This window comes from Megascapheus bottae, chromosome 16, assembly GCF_031878675.1.
Source record: "Megascapheus bottae isolate mThoBot1 chromosome 16, mThoBot2.hap1, whole genome shotgun sequence".
NCBI lineage: Eukaryota > Metazoa > Chordata > Mammalia > Rodentia > Geomyidae > Megascapheus > Megascapheus bottae.
The window spans coordinates 3864829-3882293 of NC_143524.1; the positions used below are offsets into that span (position 1 = coordinate 3864829).

Below are 17465 nucleotides of genomic sequence, written 5' to 3' on the forward strand. Positions count from 1 at the left end.
CTACAGGGATAGAAAAAAAAAAGGATCCCCAAAACAAAAATAAGCTGGACTAGGGATAATCAAGGCACGTGGGTGTCATCTTACTGAAGGCTGTTTATTGATTAACTTAAGACTTCATTATGAGGTCTCTGTTGGTAACTGAGGTGGAATGTTCGACTCAACAGCCAAATCAATTGAGGAAGAAGGGCAGGGAGTGTGGCTCAAGTGGTGGAGTCCTTGCTTAGCAAGTACACTGCCCTGAGCTCAATCCCAAATTTGGGGGAATGAGAGTGAATACCAGGAGGAAAGTGGGGAAAAAAAAAGAATTCCTGAATCAATCAATGGAGGTCTGGGAAACAGGAAAAAAAAAAAGAAAAGCAAAGAAAAAAACTGCATAGAAAACATTAAAAGGTTAAAACAGTGGCTCACATTTATAATCTTAGCCACTCAGGAGCTGAGATTGGAGGATGGAGGTTTGAAGCCGGTGAAAAAAGTACACAAAACTCTATCACTAATAACCAGCAAAAAAATAATGAAGGTGGAGGCATGGCTCAGGTGGTAGAGTGCCAAGTGGAGAGCACAAGCCACTGAGTTTAAGTCCCAGAAACAAAAGAAAGAGGAGAGAAAGAAATTGGGGTGGGGGAGGAAGAAAGGAGATAAAACTATTCTTTTGGCTGGGCACTGATACTGTATCTCATCCTAGCTGATCAGGACGCTAAGATCTGAGGATTGATGTTCAAAGCCAGCCCAAGCAGGAAAGCCTATGAGACTCTCATCTCCAGTTACCCAGCAATAAGCCAGAAATGGAGCTGTGGCTCAAAGTGGTAGAACACTAGCCTTGTATACAAAATTTCAGAGACAGTGTTCAGCTCCTGAGTTCAAGCCCCAGTACCACCACCAATAATAATAATAATAATAATAATATTTTAAAAAGTCAAAATCTCAGTTCCAAGACACGATATCGTGTAGCAGATACAAAAAAGTTAACAATGTCTGAATGGGGATTGAAGCTTACTTTCCCAATGAGGGGGAATCTATGCGTGGAATCTGTCTGTCTGCCTTTTTGAGCATCAGGAACTCCCTACCTTCCCAGAGTCTTGCTCACCATGGGATTTTATCACAGCAGCCGGGGCAGGGGGAGGGGGAGGGGTGGTGACATCACAGAGAGACTGTGGGCCAGGGCTCAGTGCTTCTGGATCTCCTTCAGCCTGGTTCTGCTGGTGTCTGGGTCTGGGGGAAGCTGGTTCTCACTGCCAGCATCTCAGCGAGTCGACAGCATCATCACAAACTCTGAGAGAAAGAAGAGGAAGCTCAGGCTGGTCCAGGTCAAGAATGCCAGGGCAGGGACGGGGAGGGCAGCGGCTCACCATCGAAGTCTATGGTGCCATCCCCATTGAGATCCATGTCTCGGAGCATCTCGTCCAGCTCAGTCCCCTCCAGTGGCTCCCCGAGAAGGGCTGGTGCCACCTCCCGCAGCTCTGCCACGGTGATCCGCCCGTCCTGGTCCCTGTCAAACTAGAGTCCAGGCGGGGATCAGGGGCCCCTCCCGCAGGCTGCCCACTTCCACCATGGCTCACCTGGCCCCAGCTTTTCCTATCATCCCATTCCAAGCCAGCACTCCTGCTCCAGGGGCTCTGCCTCCCGTTGACAAGCCTCCGCCTGTCCCTGCGAGTCCTGTCACTCTCGGCTCTGTCCCTCCCAAAGGCAGAAGGCCTCGACTCTCAGCAAGGACACGGTTCAGAGCGGGCATCAGTGGCTCACTTTTATAATCCGAGCTACTTAGGAGACTCAGTTCTGAGGACTGAGGTTCAAAGCCAGCCAGAGCAGGAAAAGTCTTATCTCCAATGAAGCACCCAAAAATCTGGAAGTAGAGCTGTGGCTCAAGTAGTAGAGCTCCCCACCTTGAACAAAGAAAGCTAAGGGACAGCACCCGGGCACTGAGTTCAAAACCTAGTCCCAGGGTCTGAGAATGTGGCTTCCTGGTAGAGTGCTTGCCTAGCATGCCTGAAACCCCGGGTTCGATTCCTCAGTACCACATGCACAGGAAAAGCTGGATATGGTGCTGTGGCTCCAGTGGTAGAGCGCTAGTCTTGAGCAAAAGCAGCTCAGGGACAGTGCCCAGGCCTTGAGTTCAAGCCCCAGGACTGGCAAAACAAGAAGACATAGTTCAGTGTGTGTGTGTGTGTGCACATGCACGCATGCATACACACACACACACGCACATGCACGCACACACATACACACACACACACACACGGAGCACCCCATGGCCCGCCCCAGCGTGGTCCCTACCTCTCGGAAGGCAATACGCAGCTCTCGCACCCCCAACATGTGTGCGGTCTCCTCCCGTAGCTTTGGGCCCATCAGCTCCACAAACTCCTGGAAGTCCACCAAGCCTCCCACTGCGAAGCCGAGCAGAATATCAGTCTGCAGCCCACTGGGAAGCGCCTCTCCCATCTCCTCCATTCTGCCCCACGGAAAGCGGAGTCCGTGTCCACCCACAGAGGGCTCAGAGGCTGGGGCAGCTGCCATCGGGGAAGCTCCCGGGCCTGTACCTGCAGAGCAGGCAGCCTGGATTCAGATCTTGCCCTACTGCACAGCCTTGGAGACTTACCAACCCTTCCGGCCTGTGTCTAGGGTGGGTTTTGAGGGTACAGTTCATGGCTAAGGGTGCTGGGGCCTTTCGGAGGCCTCCCCACACATTGATGTGCTTGCTAACCCCTCAGTTGTAAACATTCTCCATTCCCATAAGACACCAGTGCCTTGGGGAAAAGAAGTTGGCACCGAATGTGAAATTGCATTGCAAATTACACATAAGTTCTAGGGATTGTAGCAATGACAAACAAATCTGCAGGTCTCCTGGAATGGAGGGAAGATGTCAGATAATTGTCTCCCAGTGAATGTTGGTGAGTGGGGATGGATGGGAGGACAGAGCTGGGAGAGAGAGAGCAAGGGAAGGGGTGTTGTCCCAAAAGAAATGTTCCCATTACCTGACTTACACAACCGCAACCCCTTTACACATCACCTTTAGCATAAAAATAAAAAATTAAAAATAGCTAAAAAGAGAAAGCCAGTGAATGACCCCCCCCCCCCAGCACTCTGTCACAAGAGCAGCCAGGGTTCACTCGTACCCGGAGCCTCGGAAGACTTCATTCCTTTTGGGTAACCCCAATTTAGATAGGGAGTAAATTAGGGGGGGAGGGAAAGGGAGGGAAGGGAGTACTAAGTAGCTAGTACCTGCCGAGAGCACTGCCTCCGAGGGACCGGCCATGGCTGCAGGACTGGCCAGGTGGCAGGATGACATTGTGCAGTGGTCATGTGGCTCTCCCCAAGGCCAGGTTTCTTAACTCAAACCCCCAGGGCCTCTCCTGAGCCAACTAGCTGCCATCCTGGCCCCCAGCATCTCACTGAGGGGAAGGCGAGAGCTTGGACTGGGCCAATGCAATCACCTTCTCCACCCTTTCCCTCACCCCTATCTATGGCCACCTCCTGCCACCGCTGAGAAGACCACCAGGCCAGCCTGCTGCAGGGCTATCTCCCGGCCTGGCCACCCCGAGGGGCTCGGCCACTAACTCTGCATCTTCACGTGCTGCGAGACCTCCAGAAGCTCCATCTCGGTGGGCATGTAGCCCAGCGTGCGCATGCAGTCGCCCAGCTCCCGGTAGCTGATGCAGCCATCTTGGTCAGTGTCAAACTCTTCAAAGGCAGCCTGGAGCTCTGTGGGAGAAGCAGATCTGGCCAGGTGACCAAGGCCAGGCTCATCGCCTCCCCCTCTTCCCCTATCCTTTCCCTCCCTTCCCCGGGCAGCACTGAGAACCAGCCACTCACCATCCAGCTCTTCTGGGCCCAGCTCACGGTCCTGCAGGAAGACGATGCAGTAGGGTAGCCACTTCCCACCCCCGACAACCCCACCAGGCCCCAGGATCAGAGAAACTGCTTCACGTTTCTAGGGCTTCACGTGAGCCCTCAGCACAAGCAAGCCTGAAGCCACCCTTGCTTCAAGCTTCAGAAGCCATGGTCCACAGCCTGGACTACCCAGGGGCTGGAGCTTCCACCCCCCAAACAGTGGAGCCCAGCCCTGCCTATGCCCCCCTGACCTTCCCGAAGATTCGGTTGAGCAGAGGCCCGTAGGTGCTCTGAGCGGCATCCTGTAGGGGACCAGGACGATGCCGGTGGGACTGGCGTCGGGAAGTGGGTCCCTCTGTGGTTCTGGAGGGGTTTTTGCTGTTCCCTGGGGTCTCAGAGTCCTGGGAAGGGTTCTGTTCCCCAGAACTGCCCTTCCGGGACCGTCGGAACCCTTTCTCCCTCTTGCTCCTAGTCCTGGCCAAGGTGGGACCCTCAGAAGGTACAACCCCCATAGGGTCCTTTTGGGGGCCAGAGGCCTGGTGTGGGCTGTGCTCTGTGGCCATATGGGGATGGACGACAGGGCTGAGATGCAGCTCCCCTGAGTATTCTTGGCTTTGTGACCCAGAAAGCTGCTTATGCACCCCCAGTCTTAGAGCTGAAGAGCTGATCACCTGGGTTTGGGCACTGAGGGGGATTAGGGTTAAGTGAGGCAGGCAGCCCTAATTCCTGCCCTCTGCCCCAGGATGGCCATCAGGCAGGGCCATTTGGATCCAGAAAGCTGTCCTGGGCACTCAGGCTGTTGGGATAGACTGGCCGAAATGAGCCTCCTTGATAAACATGGCCAACTCACCACCCCGTACCTCAGTTTCCTCATCTGTAAAATGAAGGGAAGGCAAGATGGAGGGAGACACTGCAGGCAGGAGGAAGGGTATGGACAAAGGCTGGCAGGTGGAAAAGGATAAAATGAAGCATCCCTCAGGGTTCCCTGTGGGGTGACCTCCTGAGTGGGCAGAGGGGACAGAAGCTGGGGAGAGAGGCCTGGACTGCTGAGTGAGAGGCAGGGATGTGGCAGGGGTTGGACCCCACGGCCCTCCAGCCTCGCTGGGGTTAAGGAGGTTCTTCCTGCCTGGAATCTCACAGCCGTGGCCTGGGTTCAAACCCCTAGACGTGCCTGGGGTGAGGGGCTCTGCTGTCTGTGCCCAAGGGGATCAGGGGACACTGGTTGGTCACTTGTCCTTACTGTTCCAGGGTTAGGGTTTCCTGGAGAGCAGCCCATGAATGATTGATGTCCTTTCAGCTTGGGTTTCCTGCCCGCTCGCCTTTGTGTCGCCACCCGGCGCCATGCTGCAGGCCCTGGTGTGGGGCTGGTGGGCAGTGCGGTCACAAGCAGGCAAGCACACGACCTGTGCCTCTCAGGTAAGCCAGGCATGCTGGGCAGGGCCCTGGGGGAAGGGTGCCCAGGACAGGGCCCTGATCCAGCAAGGGCTGGAGCAGAGAGGGGGTCTGCCTTAGCAAAGACCGTGTGGCAGGAGGGGCCTCCATGCTAAGGGCCAGGTGGCTGCTGCCATCTCAGCCACAGGCAGAGTCCAACTCCGCTGGTATCCAGTCCCTCCCCTAACTGTACCTCCAGGGCTATCACAATCCGCCCAGGGACACTCCCTCCCCAGTGACAGCTGAGGGAGGCGCTGAGCCGCTTAGGACCCAGGCCTGGGCGTCCCCATCCATCTCGCTGCCCTCCTCGGGCAAGTAGTTCCGGAACACCGTAGAGCCACCCGTTGCCTGTGGTGTGGGCCGCAGGGAAGACCTCAGGAGAATGCACAGGACATTGAAGAGGCAAGAGCTGCTCACCTGCTCATGGCCTGAGGCTCAGACCTTACCCCAAATTCTTGAGCAGCATTCCTTGTGGGAGGGTCTGCCACTGCCTCCGGTCTCCATGGCCTGCGGGCCCAGGGTCCTCCCCTGATGGGCGAGGATTGGACCTCGAATTCAGGGTCTTGCTTAATTAGCTCTTTTGCTCAAGGCTGCCACTTGAGCCACACCACCCCTTCCGGCTTTTTGCTGGACCCAGCCTGGGTCCTCAGATCTTGTGAGCAGTTAGGATTCCAGCCATGAGCCACCCGTGTCCAGCTTCTGCTTGCGATTTTAAACACTTCAACCTGGCCCAGAATTCTAGTCATAAAGGGATCGTATAAAGTGTGTGCCAAGTGGTTTCTAAACGGCTCCCTGGAACCCTAGGAGAGGTGTCTCCCTCACGCCTTTAATCTGAGCTCCACCTTTCCGTTCATGTAATACTTCATTTAAATGAGATTCAACAGCTCTCTCACTATGTTTGAAAGCCTGTGATTTCGGCGACTTGGATGTAGAGATTCATGTGACAGAATGGTTAGAACCAGGTCTGCCTCCCTTCCTGTCTATAACTTTGGGCAAGTCCCTGATTCAATTACCTGTCTCCTCCACCCCCCGCCCCCGCCCCCGGCCAACCCCCTGCAACTAGAAAATGAATTGTAGGAAGACTGCATGAGGACATCTATCTGAAGTTGCTGACACAAGCTAAGGACCCTCTAACAACCCTCCAAAGTAGCTCCAAGCGGAACCGTGATTTTTTTTTTTTCCAGTCCTGGGCTTGGGCTCAGGGCCTGAGCACTGTCCTTGGACTTTCTCAAGGCTAGGGCTCTACCACTTGAGCCTCAGCACCACTTCCGGCTTTTTTTTTGTATGTATGTGGTATGGAGGACTCGAATCTGGGTCTTCTTGCATGCTAGGCAAGCACTCTACCACTAGGCCAAACTCCCAACCCCAGGAACCGCGATTTTCCTGGGGATGAATAGGAGCCTTTTTCTGTGTCTCCCCCTCTGTGGCTCCATCTCTGTCTGTGTCTGTCTGTCGGTCTGTCTCTCTTATTCCAGTGCCTAAACTCAAGGCCTTGCCCTGTCACCCAGCATCTTCGCTCACACCGATAACTCCACTGCTTAAAGCAGACCTCTCCACTTTGGGCTTTTTGCTGTTTGATTGGAGATGAGACCCCATGGGCTTTTCTTCCTGAGCACAGCTCTGAACTGCCATCCTCAGAGTAGCTGGGCTTCTAGGCGTGAACCCCCAGTGCGGGCAAGCCTCTCATCTTCAGTCACTTACGTATGCGTTGATTCCTCAGGTACGAACTTATTAAATGGACACTGCCATGGACGCCAACCCGGGCAATGCCGGCCGTGGGCCCCGCACGGAGCTTGAGGACGAGGACTACTACCCCCAGGGGGGCTGGGACACCGCCTTTCTGGTGGCCCTGCTGCTCCTAGGGTTGCCAGCCAATGGGCTGATGGCATGGCTAGCAGGCTCGCAGGCCCGGCACGGGGCGGGCACAAGGCTGGCTCTGCTGCTGCTCAGCCTGGCCCTCTCTGATTTTCTCTTCTTGGCTGCAGCAGTCTTCCAGATCCTAGAGATCCAGCACGGAGGGCACTGGCCGCTGGGTACCGCCGCCTGCCGCTTCTACTACTTCCTGTGGGGCGTGTCCTACTCTTCAGGCCTCTTCCTGCTGGCAGCCCTCAGTCTCGATCGCTGCCTGCTGGCACTGTGTCCACGCTGGTACCCTGGCCACCGCCCGGCCCGCCTGCCGCTGTGGGTGTGCGCTGGGGTCTGGGTGCTAGCCACTCTCTTCAGCGTGCCCTGGCTTGTCTTCCCCGAGGCTGCCGTCTGGTGGTACGACCTGGTCATCTGTCTGGACTTCTGGGACAGCGAGGAGCTGCCCCTGCGGGTGCTGGAGATCCTCGGGGGCTTCCTGCCCTTCCTCCTGCTGCTGGTCTGTCACGTGCTCACGCAGGCTGTGGCCTGCAGGCCCTGCCGCCGCCGCCGGCCCCCGCCCCCGGCCTGCCACGGCTTTGCCCGAGTTGCCAAGACCATTTTGTCAGCCTATGTGGTCCTGAGGCTGCCGTACCAGCTGGCACAGTTGCTCTACCTGGCCTTCCTGTGGGACGTCTACCCCGGCTACCTGCTCTGGGAGGCCCTGGTCTACTCCGACTACCTGATCCTGCTCAATAGCTGTCTGAGCCCCTTCCTCTGCCTCCTGGCCAGCGCCGACCTCCAGGCTCTGCTGCGCGCCGTGCTGTCGTCCTTCGCAGTGGCACTCTGTGAGGAACGGCCAGGCAGCGTCATGCCAGCTGAGCCACAGACCCAGGTGGGCTCTGAAGGGCCACCTCTGCCCAGGCCAACCCCCGAAGCCCATCCACAGCTGGAATCCATGGCCCAGCCTCAGGCGAGCCCCCCAACCCAACCACAGCTAGAACCCATGGCCCAAATTCAGATGAGCCCCCCAACCCAGCCACAGTTGAATCCTGGGGCCCAGCCTCAGGGTAGCCCCCCAACTCAGCCAAAGTCAGATGCTGTGGTACAGTCACAGTCAGATACTGTGCCCCAGACCCCTGCCTGCACCGCTGGGGTAGCCCCCAGCTCCTGTGAAGAAGCCTCCCCTAACCCACACCCAGATCCCCCTCCTGAGCCCCCAGAGAACCCACCCACACCAGCTGCCCCTGAAGGAGAAAGGCCCAGTCGTTCCCCACCAGAGGACACGCCCAGGACTGGCCCTACATGAAGGTCCAGGGAAGTCCAGGCCTACCAGGGCAGTGGAGGAGCCAGATGTGCTGGAGGAAGCAGCCAGTCGGAGAGTTGAGAGCCTGGAGGACGTCCCCATGGAAAGTCCCTCTGAGTCCCCGCTTTCCTTGGGCTTGCAAACAGGACTGAGGGGAAGTGAAAGACCCCAAAAGTCCTCCTTCATTGTGAGTGCTCCCTGAGCCCACCCTACCCAGCTCTTTCACACCTAACACACATTTCTCTCTCTCTCTCTCTCTCTCTCTCTGTCCCTCTCTCTCTGTCCCTCTCTCTCTCTCTCTCCCTCTCTCTCTCTCTCTCTCTGTCCCTCTCTCTCTCTCTCTCTCTGTCCCTCTCTCTCTCTGTCTCTCTGTCTCTCTGTCTCTCTCTCTCTCTCTCTCTCTCTCTCTCTCTCTCTCTCTCTCTCTCTCTCTCTCTCTCTCTTCTCATGTGCCTATAGTGGGCACAAAACTTAAGGCCTGATACCTTCATTTGGCTTTTTGGCTCAAGGCTGGCACTCCGTAACTTGAGCCATACCTCTGTTTCCAGGTTTTGCTGGTTGATTGGCGATAAGAGGCTCACAAACTTTCCTGCACTGTGACCCTCACATCTCAGCCTCCTGATTCCCTAGGATTAGAGGTGTGAACCACAGTTGATGGTGTCCTGCTGAGTTTCTCCCCCCCCCCCCAGCTCCCTGCCCTCCCCATGTCCTGGTGGACACTTCTCGTGGGTTCCATTTGACCTCCCTGCCATTCTTCCTCTTTCTACTTCCTTGTCCAGTCCTCCAGCCTGAACACATGAACCCTAAAATACAACAGGGGAGAGGGAAGCTTTCAGGAGCCCACAGACCCAAGTGAGACCCCGAGACCCTAATGGCTCACGAGCTAAGCCATCTCCATGAGTGGCTTTTCTCTAGTGGACGGTGTGTGAGACTGGGGCAGGATCTCCCCCCAAAGAAACAGCTAGAGAAGCAAGAGTGACAAAGCCTGAATTCAAATCTGGCTCTGCCATGTCATGGCTGGGTGACTTAGGGCCAGCTCCTCTAGCTGAGTTCCTGCTTCGTAGGCTATAATGAAGATTAAACGGAAAGTGTGTGTGGTGCCCACGGGAGCCTGGCACCCAGCAGGGCCCAGTGAGCAGAGGTCCTCTTCCTTTCATAACGTATGATGAACGAAGGAGACAGGAGGCAGGCAGAGGTCACCACCTGGCCAGGGTACCTGAAATCTCAATGGCCTACGTGCATTGGAGGCACCCAGGTGGTTTGAGAGCGTGTGGGCCCCCCTCTGACGCCTTCAAAGTTTCAGCTAATAGCCATCTGTCTCGGCCTCAGGTAGGGCTGCCCTGGCCCCGCCATCCCAGCCCAAGGGGTCAGGGACAAGGCTGCCAAGGACAGAGAGCTCTGGGCACCTGTGGTCCCAGAGCTCCTAAGGTCACATGACCTCTCTGGTAGCGCAAGTGCTTTCCCTCAGGAAAAACAAAAAAACTAGGAAGTGCTACAAGTCCTCACCACTTCCCTTCACCCCACTGGGCTTTCTGGAAAGCCCCAGGGTTCTGAGACCACCCTTCTACTCCCCTCACAGGGTCCCTTCCCATTCAGCACTGTGACCTTTTGCTGGTGACAGATGCAAATGACAATGATGATTCCTATGCTGCTCTTCCAGTGCTGGTGTTATAATAAAGCCAGGGCTCCCGGTGTGGGCAGCTGGGAGGGAAAACTATCAGATCTGGCTCAGGCTGCTAACTGGCTCTTGGCCTCCATTTTCTTCTCTGTAAAATGGGGTGGTGTGGTCCCCTGCAGGGTCACCCGCACAGGTGTGGAAAGGGCCTGGCTGGTCAAGATGGCTCTTACTAGAGGGGACAGTAGACAATGAGGCAGGTGAGGAAGAGGTTTTTGGACAAATATAAACGTCCATTGACTTAATAGGAGACACACAGGTTTCAGGGTCCAGGGGGTGTCTCTGGTGCTTCTGCTCAAGGGCTACTCGATTTCTAGCTCTCCTGCTCACCAAGTTTATGACGTCGAGTAAAGCTCACGTCGAGTAAAGCTTTTGACCTCTTTGGGGCCCATCTGTAAGCTGGGAGTCATAATTACGGCAGAAATCCATGAGATGTTTGGGTGGTGGTCTGATGTGGCGTCCGTGCTCGATACTTGTCAGCCTTCAGTTTGGAGACACTAGTGTGTACCCCCAACCTTAGTCAGGCCTGAGACCAAAGCCTGGCAAGGCAGAGTCCAGGTGGTGGGGGGAGGGCTCACCAGTTGCTCTTCCTCTCACCCTGCCAGACCGCGTTCTCCTCCTGCACGGGATCAATGTTCACCTTTCCCCTGGGCCTAGTTCGTTGGGATGCATTTCCTGAGGGCAGGGCTTGGACTTCTTGCCCCCTGGGGCCTTCTGCAGGGCTCCCCTTCCTTCTTCCTGGAGGAGCTGCAAAGCCTCTTCAACAGAGCAGCAGATCAGTGGACAAAATCTCCAGCTTTGCTCACACTCCAAGCCCTGGTAAGGTGCCCCTCCATCCCCATGTCAGGGCAGCCCTAGCCATAGTAGGTACTTTATACCCTGCACTACCCTGGAAGGTTGTGCAGGGTATAAAGGACTGGTCCCTGAGGAGGATTGTGTCGAAGGAAACAGGGCCAAGAAGAGAGGACTCACTCCCAAGACATTGCACGGAGCCCCCACCCCCCTGTACCCTAGCATACTGCCTGGGGCAGGTCTCACATTGTCTTCTCCAGGTGAGACTCCTTTCCTCTCCTTCCCAGGGACCAGATGTTGATTCTGGGTACTGTAAATATGTTTTTCAATTCTGTATTCAGGGCTGCTGTGCATTCCTTCACTCAATATGCATGAAGTGGTTATCTACTGGGTACTGGGTCACTTTCTGGGCACTGGGGGGAGGGGGAGGGATGCGTGGGAAGCAAATCAAAATGTTTGCCCTCATTTTCCTAGCATCTTTAAGTAGGGTGAAGCTAAAGACATAAAGCAGATGTAGAAATATGTAAACGTAATTAGAATCTGGAATGGAGACAGAGTCCAGGTGAAAAGGGAGATGACACACCAGCAGACATGTTCGGGAATGACGGGTGGTCCTTTTTCAATACCTGGGGGAAGAGCCCTGAGATGGAGACCAGAGGAACAGGATGGGGATGAGGACGGGGTGATTCAGGGACAGGAGGCTCAGTGCCATTGGTTATGGCACTGGTGCAATAGGTGAAGAGGGTAGTGAGCAGGGGCCAGACAGATGGGTGGTGGGACACAGTAGCTGTGGATTCAAGTGGGGCAGTGGGGGGTAGGGGAGATTTTGTGAGCTGGAGCCATTGGGGCTGGCTGAGCTTTGGAGAGATTCTGGCCTTTGTCAGGGTCCCACCACGGACACCCATTCCAGTTCTCACAGTCCTGCCCAGGCAGCCCCGGGGTTTATGGAGCCAGTGGATGAGGGCTGGGTCCTGGCTGGGTGACCTTTCTGGGCTGAGGGGAAGGATATGGGGTACTAACTCAAGCCACCCTCCGATACACAGGGGGGCTTCGGGCTGCCCAGGACCAGGCTCCTTTGAGCTCCTGCTCTTGGTTTTCCTTCCCTTTCTGGGAAGGAGCTCGGCCACCCTCCTGGTCACCTAGGGAAGGCGGTAGCCTGTACCCAGGGCCCCAGCCTGGGGGACCCGGAAGGTGCTGAGTGAGGGCGTGGACGGGGACATCGGAGTCTTCCCCGCGTGGATCGTGGAGGGTGATCCGGGCTCCTTGCCACAGGACCGGTTCCAAGCCTCTGCCTCGATGGTGGCTCTGTCTCCACTTTTAACGGGGGGCCTGGGCAGGATCACTAGCGTGTCTACCGGGACCTGCCGGCCTCCCCCTGCTAGAGCTCGAACTCAGGGCCTGGGCTCTGATCCCGGCCTGAGGACGCGGCCGTGTAGACGTGGTTTGGGGGCGATGGGGGCGGTCAGGGGGCCCCGGGGACCGCAGCGCGAGCCCCGCCGGAGCCGCTGCCCCGCCCCACGGAGGCCCGAGGCCCGCGGCGGCTCGGGCAGCGCCTGGCCCCGCCCCGGTGGGCGGAGTCTCCCGGCCCCGCCCCGCGTGTGACCCCGCCCCCGCCCCGCTCACTTCCTGATTCCCGCTTCCTGCTCCTCAGACGCCGGGATCCGGAGCCGCCCGAGCCAGCCGCCGCCGCCGCCGCCGCCGCCGCCGCCCCTGCCCCCGGCGCCCCCCGGCTAGCGGTGAGCGGTGAGCGCGGCGGGCGGGCGCGAGGCCGCGGAGCCCGTCCCTCCCCCCTCCCTCGCGCCCCGCCCTCGGCCCCTTCCCCTGGAATCCCCAGCCTCGCGGGGCGGGGCGGGGGCTCCGGGGCCGCCGTCTCCCGCCAGCCCCGCGCCCGGTCCTCCCCGCGTCCCGCCGGGGTCTCCGCCCGGGCTTCCCGCAGCAGCTCTGCTCCTTCCCCGGACGCGGAGCCGGGCCTGGCGCCCCGACCGCGGCCGGCGCATCCCCAGGCAGGACCGCTGCGGGAGCGGCGGGGCCGCGGAGGGCGAAGCGGGCCCGGGGAGCGGCCGCACGGCAGGCCCGGGGGGGCCGCACGGTCCCGCCGAACCCTCGGGGCCCCGCGGTGGCCGGGGCCGGTCCGGTGCACGCACCCCGGCCCGGCACTGGCTGGGGAGGCAGACCGAGTGCATTGCCGAGGCTCGGCCCTTTCTGCGGCCCTGGAAGGACAGGGGGTTTGTGGGAGGCGCAGAACTGATCGGGGGCCCCCTGTCGCACAGACATGTCCTTCCGTAAGGTGGTTCGGCAGAGCAAATTCCGGCATGTGTTCGGGCAGCCCGTCAAGAATGACCAGTGTTACGAGGACATCCGCGTGTCCCGTGTGACCTGGGACAGCACCTTCTGCGCGGTCAACCCCAAGTTCTTGGCCGTGATCGTGGAGGCCAGCGGTGGAGGCGCCTTTCTGGTTCTCCCCCTAGGCAAGGTGGGCCCCATCAGCTGCCTGGGGAGGCCTGGAACCATGCCCTTGGGTATCTGCCTCATCCCCACTTCTGGGTAGGTGTTATAATCCTGAATTATTGCCAGGGAGGTATTAGTGCAGGAAGAGAAAGTGTTTATTGCCATCAAGTCAGAGACTACATACATTTCCTGCTCACCCCGTGGGTGGAGCCCATCTGGGTCACCCTTGAGCCAGGGTTCAAATGTCATCTTCCTCTGTGGAGGGAGCTGAAGCCCCCCAGAGGGAGGCTTGATGCCCAGAGTCGGGGTGGGGTGTCTCTCCTGACTGTTCCCTCCTGCTCACAGACAGGCCGCATTGACAAGGCCTACCCAACGGTGTGCGGGCACACGGGACCTGTCCTGGACATTGACTGGTGTCCCCACAATGATGAAGTCATCGCGAGTGGCTCGGAGGACTGCACAGTTATGGTGAGTACACGATTCGGGCCAGGGTCCCGTGTGTGGCTCCACGCTGCTGGCCTGACGTACGGGGCACAAGCAGCATCCTCATCCCTACTGCAGGTATGGCAGATCCCAGAGAACGGGCTGACCTCCCCGCTGACGGAGCCAGTAGTGGTGTTAGAGGGGCACACCAAGCGTGTGGGCATTGTCACCTGGCACCCCACAGCCCGAAATGTGCTGCTCAGTGCAGGTCTGCACGGCTTTCCCACCCCCCACACCCTCTCCACAGGTGCCTCTCCCAGGCCCACCTGACAGACAGGGAAACTGAGGCCTCCAGAGATCCCGGGGTCATTGGCAAAGTGGACCTGGTGGGCTGATGCCCCCTGCCTCCATACTCCTGGACTTGAAGTAACGGTCCCCTGCTTGCCAGGTTGTGACAATGTGGTACTCATCTGGAACGTGGGGACTGCAGAGGAGCTGTACCGCCTGGACAGCTTGCACCCCGACCTCATCTACAACATCAGCTGGAACCGCAATGGCAGCCTCTTCTGCTCCGCATGCAAAGACAAGAGCGTGCGCATCGTCGACCCCCGACGGGGCACCTTGGTTGCTGTAGGTGGCCCAGGAGGGCGAGGCCAGCCGTGGACAGGCGGCGGGGTTTGATGGCTGCTGAGCTGGCTACCTGTCCTTCCCCCAGGAGATAGAGAAGGCCCACGAAGGGGCCCGGCCCATGCGGGCCATCTTCCTGGCAGATGGCAAGGTGTTCACCACAGGCTTCAGTCGTATGAGCGAGCGGCAGCTGGCACTCTGGGACCCAGTGAGTGATGTGGCTGGGGACAGGCTAGGGACTCAGGCTGCTGCCCTGGAGGGCTCCACCTAGAGAAGACTGTACTTCCCAGGCCCTCAGTTAGGCTCCTGAGGTCCCCAGACCCCAGGACTTCCCAATTCCTCCCTGTCCCTGCTCCCCGGCTCTCCCTCTTATGCCTCTTGTTTCTTTCCTTTGCTTGCCTAAACTACCCATCAGCCCTCGGGGCCCACTCCTTGCCCTCAGCCCTTGACCTGCTGAGCTGTCCCATAGCCATGTGCTTCTGCAGTGACCTGCGGGGCCCCTTTGAGCCAGGCTCTCCATGACAGGGATTTTCCCCACTTTTGGTTAGGGGCCTGAGCGTAGTCTTGGGCCTGGAGGAGGCTAAGAAAGTGGACACTTAAATGCAGGAAACCAGCAGCAGGGTTTCCTGGGGCAGTGTGGAGTGTGAAGGCAGCGGGGGCCAGACCTGGTGGGGTCAGGGGTGACGGGTTCGGGGTGACCTGACTTATCTGCTGTGCTCCAGGAAAACCTCCAGGAACCTATGGCCCTGCAGGAGCTGGACTCAAGTAATGGGGCCCTGCTGCCCTTCTACGACCCTGACACCAGTGTGGTTTATGTCTGTGGCAAGGTGAGACTGGGCAGGACTGGCTGAAGCAGGCAGGGACACAGCCGAGTACTGACCTGCTCTTCCCACAGGGTGACTCCAGTATCCGGTACTTCGAGATCACAGATGAGTCTCCCTTCATCCACTTCCTGAACACCTTCACCAGCAAGGAGCCCCAGAGGGGCATGGGCAGCATGCCCAAGAGGGGCTTGGAGGTCAGCAAGTGTGAGATCGCCCGGTAAGAGGGGCCACTGAGATGGGGTCCTGGTCTGGGTACAGGTCAGCCTGGGAGCAGGGCCTGAGGACCCTTGGAGCAGAGAAGCAAGCTAGTCTGTGGGAGAGCCCCAGAGAAGCGGCATGTCAGATTGCAGCTCTGCTGTAAGGGGTGGGAGAAACCAGGAAGGCTCGTGTGGGGTTCCACTCATGGCGCCCCCAACTCCTTTCCCAGGTTCTACAAACTACATGAGCGCAAGTGTGAGCCCATTGTTATGACTGTGCCAAGAAAGGTGAGGCCACTGGGCTTCCCCGACCGCGTGCTCGGTGTCTAGCAGAAGAGCCACACAGGGTGACAAGCCAGCCTCTCCGTGGGAGTATTGGTGGGCTAGATGGACACCACTGTGCCCTAGAACCTCAACAGGGCAAGCTGAGGTCCTACTGTGAACAAGCCATAGGAGACAGAGGCTAGGCAATCAAGAGTGGCAGTCTGGAAAGGGCTCCTGTAAGAGGCAGGACTGCCACAAGGCTTGGCTGAGTGCTGGAGCTGGGAATGGAAAGAGGTATGAGGGTACTGACTGTCATGGAGTCACTGACTGTCATGTCATGTCACTGAGGGGGGGCCAGGCCACACGTGGCTTGGCCTCAGACAGAGGCTGGAGCTGGGACACACTGCCACTGTTCTCAGCGCGTGTTCACAGAGCACGGGTTCAGCATGCCAGGCACATCTCCAGGCAGCTGGAGCAAGGCTGACAGAGCCTGCCCATGAGCTGACCATCTGCAGGGCACAAATGTAGCTCTCGGAACCAACGAAGCCACATAGTTGCCCCTGTGGTTTGCAGGGGAGGGCGAGGACTAGGATTCTGCTAGGAAGGTTAGGGAGAGTCTCAGAGGGCAGCGTGGGTTACAGAGGCCTAGAGAGGACGTGAAATCAGAGCAGGTTTTGGTTTAGTTGTTGTCGTAGTTTTGGTAGTATGTGGATTTTGAACGAAAGGCTTGTCCTTGCTAGACAAGCACTCTGTTCTCCGAGTCCCAGCCCAGGACACTGGAGGGTGCTCTGACACTGCCACCCTGGAGGCCAGGAGCGTGGGAGAGGAGGAGGTCACAGAGGGACCAGATGAAAAGTTCCTGATTGTGGTCTTCTCTTCCACCTGCCTGCCCTGCAGTCAGACCTCTTCCAGGATGATCTGTACCCCAACACAGCTGGGCCCGAGGCGGCCCTGGAGGCAGAGGAGTGGGTGAGCGGGCGGGATGCAGACCCCATCCTCATCTCACTGCGAGAGGCTTACGTGCCCAGCAAACAGCGTGACCTGAAAGTCAGCCGGCGCAACGTGCTGTCTGACAGCCGGCCCACCAGCGCCACCCGCCCTGGGACATCCACGACTGCCTCCGCTGCTGACTCGGCTCCCAGCGGCAGCCTCTCGGGGGCTGGGGTAGGTGCCAGTCAAGGGTGGTGTGGGGGAGCCCCCGATGTTAGCCTCATCTGCTGTGCACCGGGATGCCGTCTGGGCTTCAGGCTGCTTCCTGGCGGTAGGTGTGGAGAGCCACGTGGCCGCTGGCCCCTGAACACCAGTGTCCTTACAGGAGGCTGGGAAGCTGGAGGAAGTGATGCAGGAGCTGCGGAGGCTGCGGGCTCTGGTCAAGGAGCAGGGAGAGCGCATTGGCCGCCTGGAGGAGCAGCTGGGCCGCCTAGAGAATGGGGACGCATAGGATTGCCGCCCACCCCCACCCCCCATTCACCCCACCCCACCCCTCCTCAGCCCCTTCACACTTCACGTCCGCTAGCAGGTCTCACCAGACTCCTGGCTACCCAGGGCCTCCGGGGGAGGGCACGGGCCACTGTGCACCTCACTCCTGCCTGGTGCCCTGGTGGGCCATCGCCCAACTTCTGTCACTCATTTATGTAGGGGGATCTTTGTATCAATGCAAGCTAGCCTGTATCCCCAGGGACCATTATCTCTGACCTGCCCAACCCTCTGCCCCCTCCCCAGAGAAAATGGCAAGGATGGGCTCTATATTTTCATTTCAAATAAAATTCTCTTTTTAAGAGCTAGGTTTGAGCTGCTGCTGCTGCTGCTGC

General features: G+C 58.2%; 3 protein-coding genes across 4 annotated transcripts; 2 read left to right on the plus strand and 1 right to left on the minus strand.

Moving 5' to 3' along the window:
- Positions 1–949: 949 nt before the first annotated feature.
- On the minus strand, positions 950–4388 carry LOC150052294 (calcium-binding protein 4-like). The gene is made up of 6 exons (XM_090348650.1): positions 4077–4388; positions 3808–3838; positions 3553–3696; positions 2272–2381; positions 1347–1494; positions 950–1269 (listed from the first exon to the last, which is right to left on the minus strand). The coding sequence occupies exons 1-6, from the start codon at positions 4386–4388 to the stop codon at positions 1241–1243; spliced, it is 774 nt and encodes a 257-aa protein (XP_090204776.1). The 3' UTR covers positions 950–1240.
- Positions 4389–6962: 2574 nt separating this feature from the next.
- Positions 6963–8643, plus strand: Gpr152 (G protein-coupled receptor 152). The gene has a single exon (XM_090348652.1). It carries the CDS (start codon positions 6992–6994, stop codon positions 8405–8407), a length of 1416 nt encoding a protein of 471 aa, XP_090204778.1. The 5' UTR covers positions 6963–6991; the 3' UTR covers positions 8408–8643.
- A 3879-nt stretch (positions 8644–12522) lies between these two features.
- On the plus strand, positions 12523–17434 carry Coro1b (coronin 1B). 2 transcript variants are annotated; one of them, XM_090347258.1, is made up of 11 exons: positions 12523–12607; positions 13142–13344; positions 13665–13787; positions 13881–14010; positions 14191–14372; positions 14458–14577; positions 15092–15196; positions 15265–15410; positions 15621–15678; positions 16552–16818; positions 16970–17434. In XM_090347258.1, exons 2-11 carry the CDS (start codon positions 13144–13146, stop codon positions 17093–17095), a joined length of 1458 nt encoding a protein of 485 aa, XP_090203384.1. In that variant the 5' UTR covers positions 12523–12607; positions 13142–13143; the 3' UTR covers positions 17096–17434. The 2 variants fall into 2 exon arrangements, with proteins under 2 accessions (XP_090203384.1, XP_090203385.1); XM_090347259.1 differs by having other exon boundaries at positions 12524–12614.
- Positions 17435–17465: the final 31 nt, after the last annotated feature.

Excerpts from the sequence above, each read along its gene's own strand:
- LOC150052294 (XM_090348650.1), bottom strand. The coding sequence starts at position 4,388 with ATGGCCACAGAGCACAGCCCACACCAGGCCTCTGGCCCCCAAAAGGAC. Across the intron at positions 2,382-3,552 it reads GCAGCACGTGAAGATGCAGA|TGGGAGGCTTGGTGGACTTC; the intron begins GTTAGTGGCCGA and ends TCGGCTTCGCAG. Across the intron at positions 1,270-1,346 it reads TGGCACCATAGACTTCGATG|AGTTTGTGATGATGCTGTCG; the intron begins GTGAGCCGCTGC and ends TCTTTCTCTCAG.
- Gpr152 (XM_090348652.1), top strand. The coding sequence starts at position 6,992 with ATGGACACTGCCATGGACGCCAACCCGGGCAATGCCGGCCGTGGGCCC.
- Coro1b (XM_090347258.1), top strand. The coding sequence starts at position 13,144 with ATGTCCTTCCGTAAGGTGGTTCGGCAGAGCAAATTCCGGCATGTGTTC. Across the intron at positions 14,011-14,190 it reads AAATGTGCTGCTCAGTGCAG|GTTGTGACAATGTGGTACTC; the intron begins GTCTGCACGGCT and ends CCTGCTTGCCAG. Across the intron at positions 15,411-15,620 it reads AGCAAGTGTGAGATCGCCCG|GTTCTACAAACTACATGAGC; the intron begins GTAAGAGGGGCC and ends CTCCTTTCCCAG.